The following is a 15689-nucleotide window of genomic DNA, read 5'->3' as shown; positions in this document are numbered from 1 at the left end:
TCTGTCACCAGGCTGGAGTGCAGTGGTGCAATCTTGGCTCACTGCAACCTCCGCCTTCTAGTTTCAAGAGATTCTTCCGCCGCAGCCTCTCGAGAAGCTGGAACCACAGGCGCGTGCCACCACGCCTGGCTAATTTTTTTTTTGTATTTTTAGTACAGACGGGGTTTCACTGTATTGGCCAGGATGGTCTCGATCTCTTGACCTCATGATCCGCCCACCTCGGCCTCCCAAAGTACTGGGATTACAGTCGTGAGCCACCACACCCGGCCAATTTTTATTTATTAAAAAGTGCATATCTTTTTTTCCTGTTGATTTTGAGGTGCTTGTTTACAGCTTCAGTTAATTTTTCAGTTGCGTGAAGTTAGGATGTCAGTTCAAGTTATTATGTTAAGTTATACTTTCTATCTCTAAAATAAAATTTGGAATTTTCTTTCCATTTTTTGACTCAGTAGTTTTGTAATGGAAAATATATGAACAAAGTGTTACTTTATGTTTTCTTTGAGGAGCATATTATTGCAAGTGTAAGTTAACCATGTGTATTTTTTCTTTTAACGACATGGTCACACTTAATACAGTCATATTTCTGTTAATACTCAAATAGGAAAGCAACCTAGAATAGTTATTATGCACATAAACTCTGGAACCAGATTACCTGCGACCATGACTCAGATCTGTCATATACTGTATGATCTCAGGTGAATTACTTAACTTTGCTGTGCCTCAATTTTTTGTCTATAATGTGGAGCCAAAAATAACACTGCAGTTATTTTTGTGAGAATTAGATCAGTCAACTTACTTAAAGCAGTTAGAAAAGTGCCCAATGCATAGTAAGCCTTGTGAAACGTTTTGCTAGTGTTGACCTTAATAGTAGTAGCAGTACTTGATATATTAAAAAATAGTACAATTTCAGAACACTCAATAATATAAGAAGTATATAGCACAATAAGTTCAACCTCTATTTCAGTGATTCCCAAACTTTAGCATACGTTAGAAACTACCTTGCATACTTGTAAAGACCGGTTGCTAGTCTTTGTACCCAGAGATTATGATTGAATAGGTAAGGAAGCAGTTAGTTATCCATATTTTAAACCTCACCCTAGGTTTTTCCAAAGTGTATATTTTATGCATATGTGTAGTAAACAAAATACTTATTTCAAAAGAAAAATCATCTTATTTTTTCAGAAGACTGTATTATGTATTATTCTGACATTAATGACAAAGTAAATTTATATAAAAAACCCCCAAGAGCCTTATGCTACGTCTCTCTATTTCAGTTGTAGTTTCTCTGCAAGCAGAAAGCTAGTGCAAAACCCATTATATTGAGATATATCAGTTATTACAGGCTGAGTAGGAAGAAAGTATATTTTGATAATGTAATTGAGTTTATTATTATTGAAGGATTTCACACATGCTTAAAAATCATCAAATGTGAAGTGAAAAATAATTTAAGGTTTAAATAAATGACTTTCCCTGGGCAGCATAGACCAGGAATTAGCTTGTAATGGCATGGAAGATAAGTAAGATAATTAGGTCCATTTGCCTCCTAAAGAGAAGAGGCAATTGATACCTGTTAATCGGTTTAAATCCATATCCAGTCTTTTAACTCCTAGGGATCACACAGGGCATGACTGAGCAGCTATGCGCCTCAGGGTTTGTGGTCTCTATTCATGTGATCTCACTCAGGCTTTTCACATTTCCAGGAAAGCTTATTTTTGTCAAAGGCGTTTGCTCCCATTCATTCTGTGTTGCATGCAGTTCTCTATACATAACTTTCAGATTTGCTTATTGGTTGTTTATGGGCCCCTATGTTAAAAAGTTGGCTAAGAGGTGTGTAAGTGCATATGCATTGTTTAAGTGCCTACAGTGTCACTTGTCATTTGTATTAACTTGATATCTTTAATAGCTAGAAGAAAAGCGAGAGAGAAAGAGGGAGAGAGAGAGAGAGGTACCATTTTTTTTTTTTTTTTTTTTTTTTTTAGCATTTTTTTATGTTCTTGTATCACCAGCATCTAGCATAGATGCGGTGCAGCATGGACATTTAGTACATGTATTTTGAGTGAATAAATGAATGCAAGAGCTAACAGAGGTTCAATTTTATTTTCTCCATATTTTCCCAAAAGATATTTGTTGCTTTTTAGAACTTCTAAAATAAAATATTTTATTTTGAAAATAATACCAGAACATCATGGATTATTTAGAAAAGACACACACTTATAGAGAAGGAAACAAAAACTATACATTTTTCAACAGCCTCTAAGAAATAATATTAAGATTCTTTTCAGACCTTTCTTCTAGGTCTCTTTCTTTTTCTGTCTCTGTCTCGTTTTGTCAATCTGTCTTTTCAGCTAAAATTGTACAACTTACACCTCTGTTAATTCTTGTATTTATACCACATATGATACTGTATTCCGGTTTCAGGTTTCCGAGTCCTCAGAATTAATTTAAAGGAGAGCTTCCGGCCATGAATTGGCCAAAAGCCTTGTATCGCCAAAGGCTTGGAGGAAGGCTGTCTTCAGGGCTCCCTTCCCTTGTGGATTTCTGCTTCCCAGAAGCAGAATTGAGGCTATTTGTTATTTTCTCTTCAGCTCAGAGGTACACTGACTGCCTCCAAGAATGATGCTTGTCTGTACCGCTAGGTATAAATACCTATGGGATCACTTTAACATTTTCTTCTGCTATTGTTATTGATTATTCATTCAACAAACGTTTACTGAGTACTGGCAGAATGCTAGGTGCTGTTCCAGGTAATGGAGATGTGGAAATGTTTCAGTTACGGTTAATTATTTATTTATTAAACACAAATATTTCAAGAAAAGTTGTTTTTATGGCTTTTTTCCTTCAAAATTAGGAAATAAACCACTGTCAAGATAGTTATTAAAGTAATAGATTTCCCTTTCAAAGTTGCATTAAAATATAAAATAATAAATGTATATAGACATTATATTATCAGTAATACAATGCTCTTAGAATTAAGAAAATTTGGGGATTCTAATCTTTTTGCATTAACAGTTGTGTATGTTAATATTTTATTTATGGCATTTTTTCTGTTAGATAAGCTGCACATTTGTTTTGGAATGATGAATTATTTACTTACTGCTTTAGAAAATAAAGAGTCCTAATTACTCATTTAACTATTTACTAGAGTATGTACTATAGGACACCATTTAACTATTTACGATTTCTTAACATTTAGATTTTATGTTAACATTTGGAATACCTTTCAAATTTCTATATCTTGTATGCCAAATGATTAGAAACTGCCTCTTAGTATCTTACTAGGGTGCCCTTGGAATCTGCAAAAGCTAAAGCCAAGATATAATGAGAGAGATATGAGGAAGGTATCAGGAGAGAAAGAATACAATTAGTTTGCTAATGTGTAAAAGATTTTCTTCAGAAATTCTTACTCATGTCAAAAGTACTGACTGAGTTTTTAAAATGAGTGAAGTTGGCAGCATTCCTTTAGGGATTTCTCAGTAATCCTTTAAAAGGTTATTTTAAGTATTTTGTTTTCTAAAAGTGTAATTGTTTTTAGACAGTTATCCTTAAAATTGCAATCCCATATGCTATCTTGCAGACATTAGTAACTCACCTAAAATCAAGAGTTATTAAAGTATAGCACAAGTATGATTGCCTAATTCAAAAAATTGAAAGCTTTATTTTTAGTACTTTAATTGATTTAGGTTATTGACTTATGACGAATTATATCATATACAGATCTATGAAAATGTGATGTGACTCTTTAGAAAAAGGACTCATAAATATTACTTTAATTATGATTTTTAAAACCCTATGGTTAAGGAATTGTATTATAGTCATACTTGTTTTCACATACTTTAAATTGACATTGTAAAAACATGTTTTTACAATGAGAACACATGGACACAAAAAGGGGAACAACAGACACTGGGGTTTACTGGATGGTGGAGGTTGGGAGGAGGGAGAGGATCAGAAAAAATGCCTATCAGGTACTATGCTTACTACCTTGGTGTTGAAATAATCTGTATACCAAACCCCCATAACATGCAGTTTACCTGTATTACAAATCTGCACATGTACCTCTGAACCCTAAAAGTAAAAAAAAACAAACATTTTTAAACACAAAAGTAAGATTAACTTCAGAAAAAACATTCTCTCCTTAGAAATTTAAATTGAGAACAAAGTAGTTTTGGTAAGCAAGGCTTATTTTATACAGTTATAAGTGTTTTCAAGTTGCCACTTCAATAGAGGAATCTGCTCATGTTCTGTATATTGAGGTTATAGTTGGCTCAAGTATATAGCCATCTGCTATTTCCATATTATAAAGTAGAAATGAAGTGCAGACTTACATTGATTGCAGTACCATATAATTTGTTCTAATATAAAGAAAACTCAAGATTATGATTAACTGTATTTCCATAGCAATAAAAAAGCATAGGACCACCCAAATACTCTTTTTCACGATTGGAAATATTGCCCAAACTCCTCTGTCGGTGAAAATTTAAAAGGTCTGATTGGTCCTAACAGCTGAAATAAGATACTGTATTTTATCATGTTATATTTGTTGTATTGTATTCTATTTTTAGACCTAAATGTTTTGGTCCATTAGAACGGTTATTATGGATGCGCAATTACAATCTACACTCTGGCTACCCACAGTATTTTTGAATTTTTAAAGAAAAGGAAATGAGAAACAATATGACTATATACTCAGTAATATTTTAAAAGCATTAGTGTGCCTTTAAAATTTTGAAAGCAATGCATTTACTCAGTGGATGTATCTGGAATAATTTCCACAAGGAACAGAGATACTTTATTATAGATGGCTTTAGTTAATCAGTCTCTGATGCTCCTCAGTAAAACAAGTCGGCTATGCTAAATGCTCTAGTTTTTTTTTTCTCTGTGTTTTGAAAGATGCTTTGCTGGAGTTGTGCCAAAACTTGGCAAGACCTGTGTAAGTGGAAAATTATTTTGAGTTGAATGGTTAACTGAAACTAGAGATTTAGCTTTATTTTCAGTGTTTCTTAAAAATCTAGGGAATTTCTCTACAAATTACCAAGAATCCTAATATAATTCCAGAAGTGAGTTAGGAGGAGAATTAAAATCAATAATGGTGCTTATGACAGCTTCCAAAATAATTGATTAATGGTTCCAACTCATGGATCAATGTAATACTATTTTGCGTATTAGCACTTACTCTAACTTATAAAGTGTAGGTATTATTTTAGCATCATTTTACAGGTGGAGAAACTAATATTCAGACAGCTTAAGCAATTTGTTCAAGCTCAAACAACTTAACAAGTACCAGAGCCTAGATATGAACCCAGATCATCTGAATCTAGTGTCTAGTTTTAATTACTTCCCCCATAGATGTTACAGTAGTTTATGTCCCTCCACCGTCATGCTATTCCTTCCTTAGATTTCAGTTTCTTCTATTATTGTATGACTCTTATTTTTCAATATTATTCTTGTTAATATTTCTGCCTCCCTTCATAGACTTCAGGCTGTTAAGATCAGGGATTATATTTCATATTTCTTTATGCTGCTTAGCACAATTCATACTACAATATGGGAATAATATACAGGTAAACAACTGATGGATGGATTGGCGGATTGGAGATTGAAATAATTTGGATTGTGACACGTACAAATATATTTGTTTGGTATTTTACAGAAAGTAAAATTCTTTGGTTTGCATGTTATTTGGGCATTTTATTAAGGGGCATATAGGAAGAATGAACTTGGCTAGCCAGCTTCAACCCTCCAATTCCCTTAGTTACAGCTCAGGATGAAATCCTGCCTGAATTGATTCAGTAGTGCCAATTCCTGCAGTTATTGCCTTTCTGGCTTCTATGGTATTTGGATCCCATGACAGAAAAGCCTCTTCTACTTAGTTGTCTGTGTATTATTAACAATGGGAGAGGGGTGGCAAAATTGTTTCTAAAATGTAACTTATGCTACTGCCAGTCTCTTTTACATCTCTGGAGACATAGCCATGCAATCTTAGATTCTTTAGGAATGTTGCAGAAACACCAGGCATTCACTCCTAGAATTTCATTTTGCTCTATTTTGGTAATCATTTTAGATGATAAATTCTACCAATGACAGTCAGTTAATTATTAGGGTTATTCTAAACTTTGGCTGGAGAAGTTTTTCTCTAAATGTCTTTTCTTAGGTAGAAGCTTACAATCAAGAGACATTAACATAAAACAAAGTAGCTGAGGAAAATGGCATGATATAGTAATCATGTAGTTATTATAATATATTCCATCTTCCTCGTATTCATGTACTATATATAATTTCGGGTGAAGGTACTTAGCTTTTTTTGTAGAGTATGGACTGTTTTTATACTTCTTATTTCAATAGTAAGCATGAGTATTTGAAAATGTGTATAACTCAATAGAGGATATTTGAATCTACTCTGCACAGTGAGTAATTAATGGGTGCTGCCTTCTTATTTTTAACAAATATCTCCTTGTAGGATGAAATTCTGACAGGAAAATTACAGGATTGGTGCCCATGATAGGATTCATGTTAATAATTGGAGGCAATCCTGTTCCTTAAAATGTAAATGGAGCTTAAATACAAGTGCTAAGCAGCAAGGCTCTTTTAAGAATATAGGTATATATATATATATATATATATATATATATATACACATATATATATATACACATATATATATATATATATATATACACATATATATATATACACATATATATATATATATATATACACACATATATATATATACACATATATATAGGTATATATACACACACATATATAGGTTTATATATATTATATATGTAATTGCTTAGAGGCAATTATATACATGTCTGTCTCCACCTTGGACAGATGTCACCAAATTGTCTATTAATATTCATGGTGTGTCTGTCAGCTACTCACTGGAATTGTTCCTTTTGTGCTTTTAGCAGTTTTATAAGAATTTTTGTGCTGCAACATTCATTAATACGATATTTGATGCATACAGATATTTTAATCATTTTGTTTTCTAATTTTGTACAGTAGAGTATGAGAAAAGTTGGATCAAAACAAAACTGCTAATGAAATAAACACTGTTTTTCTTAATCTATTAAGAAACAGACCTGAAACACAAATAAACAAAACCATAAGACAAATATTACTGTCATGATAGAAAAAAGAATAAAAACAGATACGTGAATAAATAATAAAATTATATACATATAATTATTTTAATACATATATTTATGCTTACCTCCACAGAATAGCAACAAGAGCGGTCTCTTAAATGATTACTTTCTGTGTTTCTGTAAAAGTGACATCTCAGAAGGGGAAGCAGTTTACATCCAACTAGGAGTTTGGTTTCCTCATCATAGATCTCACGTGACTTTGATATATTTCCTTGAAATACTTAGCACTTATGTGTATATCTTTTTCCAGCTGTGGTTGTATAAATATTTAGATATTTCAGTCACTCATGTTTATATTTTATCTTCCAACCGGGCAGTTGTTGAAGGAATCCTGCCCTGCCCTTTCCCTGATGCTGGTCTTGCCTGAAGTGATTTCCCAAGATTCTAACAGGATTCTTGCAGAGAAAGTTGACAGTATCAGTGAGAGTATCATCCTAGTTCCTTTTTAAAAGCCTCACGTCATTAGTCTGTGTTTTTTTTACCCCCCTCTTCTTTGTAACTATTATGTTTGCTATGCAGAGTGATTGAAACCTGGAAATTCGTTCTGCCAATTGGAATATAAATCTTGTATCTTTTTACATAAAATACATACAAATTAATGTAATTAGAATGATTGTTATCAGGTGTCTTATAGGAATCTGGAATTTATGGTTGTGGATTTATGACTAATGAGTCAAGAATATTGTATATATGCTGTTTGTAAATATATAATATTATAAATATTGTGACAGAGTGAAGGTGGACACCACTTCTAGGGTGGAAGATTGCAATCACTGTTATCTGGTATTTGGAGCCTTTCATCTGGATTTTTCTGAGATTTATATATGCTCTTCCATATTTGACCTTAGTATAACTCCTTTAAAGTTTTCCTTTAAGAAAGTGAGTCAGAGTTTTATATATATATATATATATATATATATATATATATATATATATGATAATAGGTTTTCCCTCAAGCATATTGGCAGAAAAAAAGTTGGAAACCAATGATATTGAATTTTAATTTTGTAAATTTTGTAAACGGTTGTGTCGGAATTGAGGTTCTCAGAATATGAAAAAGTACATGGAAAGCTTTATATCTCCGTTTATTCATCATCAGGGTTTCTTTTGAGTGAAGTAACTATGATATCTTTTACAGATAGATATTCTGTGCATAGAGAAAGCACAACAGATGTCGTCAGGTTTGACTGTTTCTTGATGTTTTTGTCATCTGTGTTTTCAAAGTAAGCAATGAAAGTGAACACCTCCAGTGTTGGAAGCAAGCATGGACAAAGCATGTTTCTCTCTGGATTTTAGCTAATTAACCATAGCAATATTTATGGAGTAGTTGGAAAGAGCAAGGGCTTCGAATCTGACTAGGACTGAATTCCAGCACTGCCACTTCCCAGCTGAATGACAGCTGAGAGTCTCAGTTCTCCCATATGGACAGGGATATAACAACACCCACTTCATAAAGATGTTGTTGTAATAAAGAATATGGTGGATAATGAATAGTAGTTTTCTTTTCCATTCCTTTTCTTCCTGCTTAGACTTGATAACAAATAATAATTTATTTGCTTTTTTTATAAAGATGATGATTACCATTCATGGATTTTATTATTGAGGTTAACCAATCACTCATAACTATCACTCAGAAATTGGAAGATCTTTTTCCTGAAGGTTATACGATATGAGAAATGTGGGATTTCTATATTTTGTTATAATCTCTGAAGGTACTGGCTTAATAGTCAAATAATAGGTTTTTTTTGCTGATCCTATTCATTCTTCTCAAATTATTATATGCTTGATAGTATATATTCTATCTTCAAACCTGTTTCTTGGAAGCAAAGTTCCATGAGATACTCTGCAAAAAAATAAAAATTAAAAAAGAGTTCATTGACCAAATAAGTTGGGAAATGCTGCATAGTATACCTCTCTGTTCGTACATTATCATATGCATTAGCAGATTAATCACCCTGAGACTGCAACTCTTCCTTGAAGTAATACCTAGTAACAATCTGAAGAAAGGGTATTCCATAGAGCCTTTTGATAAATTTAGTCTTTAATAATATGGAAAACATTTTTATTGCTGAGACTTTTATTGAATTGTTCTGTACAAACATCAGGGTAAAAACTTGGTCCTGAGTTCTCCATTCCCAAAGCCGTACTGGTTGTGGTTTCACTATAGGGGACTGCAAATGAGGGCCACAGAGAATCCACAGAGAATCCTCAGCAACACTGCACTTTAGTGGAGGCTGAGTGATACCCAGATTCTATAATTGGTCATTACTTTCTGTGAATCCTCTAGAATTAAAAAAAAAAAAAAAGAGATGGAGTCTCACTATGTTGGCCAGGCTAAAGTGCAGTGGCTATTCACAGGTGTGATCATAGCACACTGCAGCCTTGAACTCAGGGGCTGGAGGGATCCTTCCACCTCAGCCTCCTGGGTAGCTGGGACTACAGGCATGTGCCACTGGGCCTGGCTTGCCCAGACGGTTTTGATCTTTCCTATGGATTTCATCAGTGGCTCTGTTCTAATTGACTTGCTAGCTGAGATTTTTTCTTTGAGATTAAACTTAGGGATATACAGTTGACAGCTTATCATCATTTGGGTATTCTAGAAGTATCCCGAATTCTTCATGTCTCATTCTAAATAAAATTATCTCCTATGCCCTTCTTCCTCTTAGTAGATTGCGCTATCTTATTCCCTACCTTCAGTGAAACTGCTCTTCACCTATTACAGAGACCAGAAACTTGGCATCTCCCTACCCTCTGCCTCTCCTCCATCTTGTGCATTTACATTTATTTTTACTCCATATTGTCAGTGGCTAGATTCTGTTGATTTTATGAATTAGTATCTTGAGATTCTTCCTTCTGTTTTCTCTTCTGTGTGTTAATGTCTAAGTTCTGGCTCTCAGATTTATTTCTTTCTTTACTTTTGATACATTTGATTTATTTTTTTTTCCCTCTGTCCCTGGGCTGGAGTGCAGTATTGTGATCTCAGCTCACTACAGCCTTAACTTCCCAGGCTTAAGTGATCATTGGACCTGAGCTCCTGAGTTGCTGGAATCACATGTGTGTATCACCATGCCTGGCTAATTTTTAAAATTTTTTATAGAGACAGGGTTTTCCTGTGTTGCCTTGAACCCCTGAGCTCAAGTTATCCTCCTGCCTTGACCTCCCAAAGTGCTAGGATTACAGGCATGAGTCACCATGCTTGACCCTTGTTCTCTTACTGCTTGAAATGGGTCCCCACTAATTCCTTCTTAGCTCATCCTGTCGAGTCTGGTTTCATGCTGCCCGTAGTGTACTCTTTAAAATCTTGATGATACTCATTCCTTGCTTAAAAGTTTTTAATGGTTTCTGGCTGCCTTCTACTGGATTCCAAAATTCTGGCTCACTGTACAAAGCCCATGACATTATTTCTTTTAGCTATTTCTTCAGAATTATACTTCGCAATCTCTGAAGTGCACTGTCTGCTCAGGCCATACTAAGAAACCTGGAGGTTCCACAAGTGTGCCACATACTCCCGTAGCTGTGCTTAGGGACGAAATCATCTGTCTTTTCTTTCTTACTCATTCTTCAAGGCTTATCTCAACTATCATGTCTTTGAGTTTCTTCTCTGACTTGCTCAGGAAATCTTAGGTGCCCCTTCTTTGTATTCTCATAACAGCTTATATATCCCAATTTTCTGCCTGACATGGACTTTCAGATTTTAAAATAAAAGTTGCTTTAATTAAATAAATAACTCCTCAGCAGTCAATCCCCTTTAGCGTCCAACTTTCAGAATTCCAGCCAAGATAAAGGCCAACAACATATTATAATACTTAAATCCTCTGAAGTTTATTTATTTATTTATTATTATTATTATTTAAATTGTACTTTAGGTTCTGGGGTACATATGCAGATCATGCAGGATTGTTGCATAGGTCCATACATGGCAAGGGGATTTGCTGCCTTCATCCCCCCATCACCTATATCTGGTATTTCTCCCCACATTATCCCTCACCACCCTCCCCACCCTGCACTGTCCCTTTTCTACCCCCTGCAACTGACTGCAGTATGTGATGCTCCCCTCACTGTGTCCATGTGTTATCATTGTTCACCACCCACCTATAAGTGAGAACATGCGGTGTTTGGTTTTCTATTCTTGTGTCAGTTTGCTGAGAATGATGGTTTCCAGATTCATCCATGTCCCTATGAAGGACACAAACTCATAGTTTTTTATGGCTGCATAGTATTCCATGGTGTATATTTGCAACATTTTCTTTATCCAGTCTATCATTGATGGACATTTGGGTTGGTTCCAAATCTTTGCTATTGTAAACAGTGCTGCAGTCAACATACATGTACATGTATCTTTATAATAGAAAAAATTATAATCATTTGTATATATACCCAGTAATGGGATGGCTGGGTCAAATGGTATTTCTATTTGTAGGTCCTTGAGGAATCGCCCTACTGTCTTCCACAATGGTTTAACTAATTTACACTCCCACCAACAGTGGTAAAAAGTGTTCCTATTTCTCCACATCCTCTTCAGCATCTGTTGTCTCCAGATTTTTTAATGATTGCCATTCTAACTGGCGTGAGATGGTATTTCAATGTTGTTTTGATTTGCATTTCTGCAATGACCATTGATGATGAGCATTTTTTCATGTTTGTTGGTTGCATAAATGTCTTCCTTTAAAAAGTGTCTGTTCATATCCTTCACCGACTTTTTGATGGGGTTGTTTTTTTCTTGTAAATCTGCTTTAGTTCTTTGTAGATTCTGGATATTAGCCCTTTGTCAGATGGATAGCTTGTGAAGCTTTTTTCCCATTCTGTTGGTTGCCAGTTCACTCTAATGATTGTTTCTTTTGCTGTACAGAAGCGCTTAAGTTTAATTAGATCTCATTTGTCTATTTTGGCTTTTCTTGCCAATGCTTTTGGTGTTTTAGTCATGAAGTCCTTGCCTATGCCTATGTCCTGAATGGTGTTGCCTAGGTTTTCTTCTAGGGTTTTTATGGTGTTAGGTCTTAGGTTTAAATCATTAATCCATCTGGGGTTAATTTTTGTGTAAGGTGTAAGGAAGGGGTCCAGTTTCATCTTTCTGCACATGGCTAGCCAGTTTTCCCAACACTATTTATTAAACAGGAAAGCCTTTCCTCATTGCTTGTTTTTGTCAAGTTTGTCAAAGATCAGATGGTTGCAAATGTGTGGCATTAATTCCGAGGCCTCTGTTCTGTTCCACTGGTCTATGTCTGTGTTTCGGTACCAGTACCACGGGGTTTTGATTACTGTAGGCTTGTAGTATAGTTTGAAGTCAGGTAGCGTGATGCTTCTAGCTTTGTTCTTTTTGCTTAGGATTTTCTTGGCTATGGGGTTTTTTTTTTTGGTTCCATATGAAGTTTAAGGTGGTTTTTCCCAGTTCTGGGAAGAAGGTCAATGGTAGCTTGATGTGGATAGCATTGCATCTATAAATTACTTTGGGCAGTATGGCCATTTTCACAATATTGATTCTTCCTAACCATGAGCATGGAATGTTTTCACATCTGTTTGTGTCCTCTCTTATTTCCTTGATTAGTGGTTTGTAGTTCTCCTTGAAGAGGTTCTTCCCATCCTTTGTTAGTTGTATTCGTAGGTATTTTATTCTCATTGTAGCAATTGTGAATGGGAGTTCACTCATGATTTGGCTCTCTGTTTGTTTGTTATTTGTATATAGGAATGCTTGTGATTTCTGCATATTGATTTTGTATACAGAGACTTTGCTGAAGTTGCTTTTCATCTTAAGGAGATTTTGGGCTGAGATGGTGGGGTCTTCTAAATATACAATCATGTAGTCTGCAAATAGAGACAATTTGACTTCCTCTTTTCATAATGGAATACGCTTTATTTCTTTTTCTTACCTGATTGCTCTCACTAGAACTTGCAATACTATGTTGAATAGGAAGGGTGAGAGAGGGCACCCTTGTATGGTGCCAGTTTTCAAAGAGAGTGCTGCCTGTTTTTGCCCATTCAGTATGATATTGTCTGTGGGTTTGTCATAGATAGCTTTTATTATTTTGAGATATGTTCAGTGGATACCTAGTTTATTGAGAGTTTTTAGCATAAAGGGCCGTATGCATGATTCTTGTACCCCATCTCATTCTGCTTAGTTAGGTTTTTCTTGTTCAGTACTTCATTCATTTTTGCCATTTTTTCTACACATGTTTACTGAGTACTGTATATGTGCTCAGCACTCTGCCAACCATAAGGGAAACACCATGAGCAAAACCAGACCCACAGACCTCAGAGAAGGGTGGGAAAAACAGACAAACAGCCTCAGACAAATAGATTTATATATTGTCATTCTGATCATACTTGCCAAGGGTAGCTATATAGTGCTCTTTAGGTTTGTAAAACCAACATTTAACTTTGTTGTAAAGATTAGGGAGAGCAGAGATTTGATGTAAGAGTAGGTGTGTTCTATCACAAGATGATGTCAAGCCCAGGCCCTGTGGCAGGCATAAGCCATGTAGCAGGAGGATGTGCAAGGTATTTGTGGAGCTAACGGAAGTCAGGCTGAAGAGAGCAGAGAAAAGCATGGAAGAGTAAGTGTCTAGAGGGCTGGATCAGGGAATTAATCCAGCTAGCTTTTGTAGGTCTTGTTAAGGATATATGTTAAGAGCATTAAGTTTATTTTAAGAGCCAATGAAATAGAGGACAACTCACATTGTATTTGCATTTCAGAGTCTTCATCTGGCTACACTGAAGTGAAACTATTTCAGAGGCTTTCCTACATCCTTGTAGAAAGGGTTACAAGTTGGACTTGTGATGGTAGCTGGCTATAGAGATGAGGCTAAGCAGATTAATTTGAGAACTTGTCTAGAGGTATTTGAGAAGGGCTAGGGGATGGAAAGGGAAGACTGGTTTCCACTTTTTCTTATTCATTGACCTTGAAACACTAGATGAGGGCAAGTCTTGGGACTCTATTCAGTAAGGCCTTTGGCTGTCGAATTTGAGAAATATTTGATAAATTTATGTATTTACTCTATATAATCAGCAATAAAATAGGAATGTTATAAACTGTGAAACATCATTCCTGCTTTTGAGATTATAATCTCATTGGAAAAAAATAAGGTACAGACATAGAAAATATTTAAATGACATAGACACACAGGGCTTCATTTATTACGTAATATGTAAGGTCTAGAATGAAGCCCCTCACTCGACTTAGTAGTATATTTGATTATTTAAACTCAGGTACTTAACATTTTTTCTTTGAGGTCTATTAAAATATAAATTATTATCAATAAATTAATTTATTAATAAAAACTGGGGAAGTGTATATATTTTTATTTAGGAACATATGAAAGTCTACATAAAGGACAGTCTTATTATATATTTGAATATAAATGTTCATTAATATATAACATGTTTTGTCAAATTCTCGACTGATGTTTGTTAAAAGGAGATTCCAAGGAGCCATGCCATTATTTGTAATACTCGGGAAGCCAATCAATACTTCTCTAACACATTCCTTTGTAGAAATAGGCACATACATGCTATAAACAGACAACGTAAGGGGTTCTGAAAGGACTCGTGGAAAAGGGATTTGAGGAACAGAGAGGATTTGCACAGGCAAGAGAATTTTCTGAGTGGAGACTTAAAAGGATCCAGGAATTGGAAAGTGTAGTCAAGGCGGACACCAAAAAGATTGTTAGCAAATAGGGTAGGAAGAGTAGGCCGATGTTACACAGTGTTTAAATAGTAATGGTTAAGCTGATACTTTTGAAATAAGCAATTAACTGTTTTCAAGTGATATATGAAGATATTTTGTCAATTCTTCTGCAGGCTCCCGTCTTCGTCAGGAAGATTTTCCACCTCGCATTGTTGAGCACCCTTCAGACCTGATTGTCTCAAAAGGAGAACCTGCAACTTTGAACTGCAAAGCTGAAGGCCGCCCCACACCCACTATTGAATGGTACAAAGGGGGAGAGAGAGTAGAGACAGACAAAGATGAGCCTCGCTCACACCGAATGTTGCTGCCAAGTGGATCTTTATTTTTCTTACGTATAGTACATGGAAGAAAAAGTAGACCTGATGAGGGAGTCTATGTCTGCGTAGCAAGGAATTACCTTGGAGAGGCTGTGAGCCACAATGCATCGCTGGAAGTAGCCAGTAAGTAAACTGGGCTCTTTATGTTTGGCACGGGGAGTGGCAGAGTGGCATCGTTTGTCTCGATCATGGCAATGAAAAGTCAAATCTCTAGCTTTCTATATGAATACAATCTACTATTTGAGTTTTCTGTATTTCACATCCTAGCTTGTTTTTCAAGCTAAATTGGGATTTACACAGAGTTGATTAACGATTTGACTTTTGATTGGGAGCTATTTTCTGTTGGAAAATTTCATTAAAATTGTTTTATCCCCTCCTTTGTTGCTTTTAAATATATTGAATAGGGACCCATGCACTGCCTATGGTCTCAGCTACTTGAGATGCTGAGGCAAGTGAATTGCTTGAGCCCGGGGGTTCTGGGCTGTAGTGCTTCATGCCCATTGGGTGTCTACACTAAGTTTGGCATCAGTATGGTGA

At 35.3% G+C, this 15689-nt stretch overlaps 1 protein-coding gene across 12 annotated transcripts in view; it reads left to right on the top strand.

Annotated features, from left to right (window-relative positions):
• The window catches only part of ROBO1 (roundabout guidance receptor 1), a 1110926-nt gene that overhangs the window by 756457 nt on the left and 338780 nt on the right, over positions 1 to 15689 (top strand). For all 12 annotated transcript variants that reach the window (XM_017539966.2, XM_017539955.2, XM_017539921.2 and 9 more), the window contains one exon: positions 14949 to 15275. In XM_017539966.2, the coding sequence (XP_017395455.1) occupies positions 14949 to 15275 (327 nt within the window). The remainder of the gene's footprint in view (positions 1 to 14948; positions 15276 to 15689) is intronic.

Source organism: Cebus imitator, unplaced genomic scaffold (genome assembly GCF_001604975.1).
Source record: "Cebus imitator isolate Cc_AM_T3 unplaced genomic scaffold, Cebus_imitator-1.0 Scaffold7, whole genome shotgun sequence".
Classification (NCBI taxonomy): Eukaryota; Metazoa; Chordata; class Mammalia; order Primates; family Cebidae; genus Cebus; species Cebus imitator.
The sequence above is the reverse complement of the archived record's forward strand: the minus strand, read 5'-3'. Positions and strand labels throughout refer to the sequence as shown.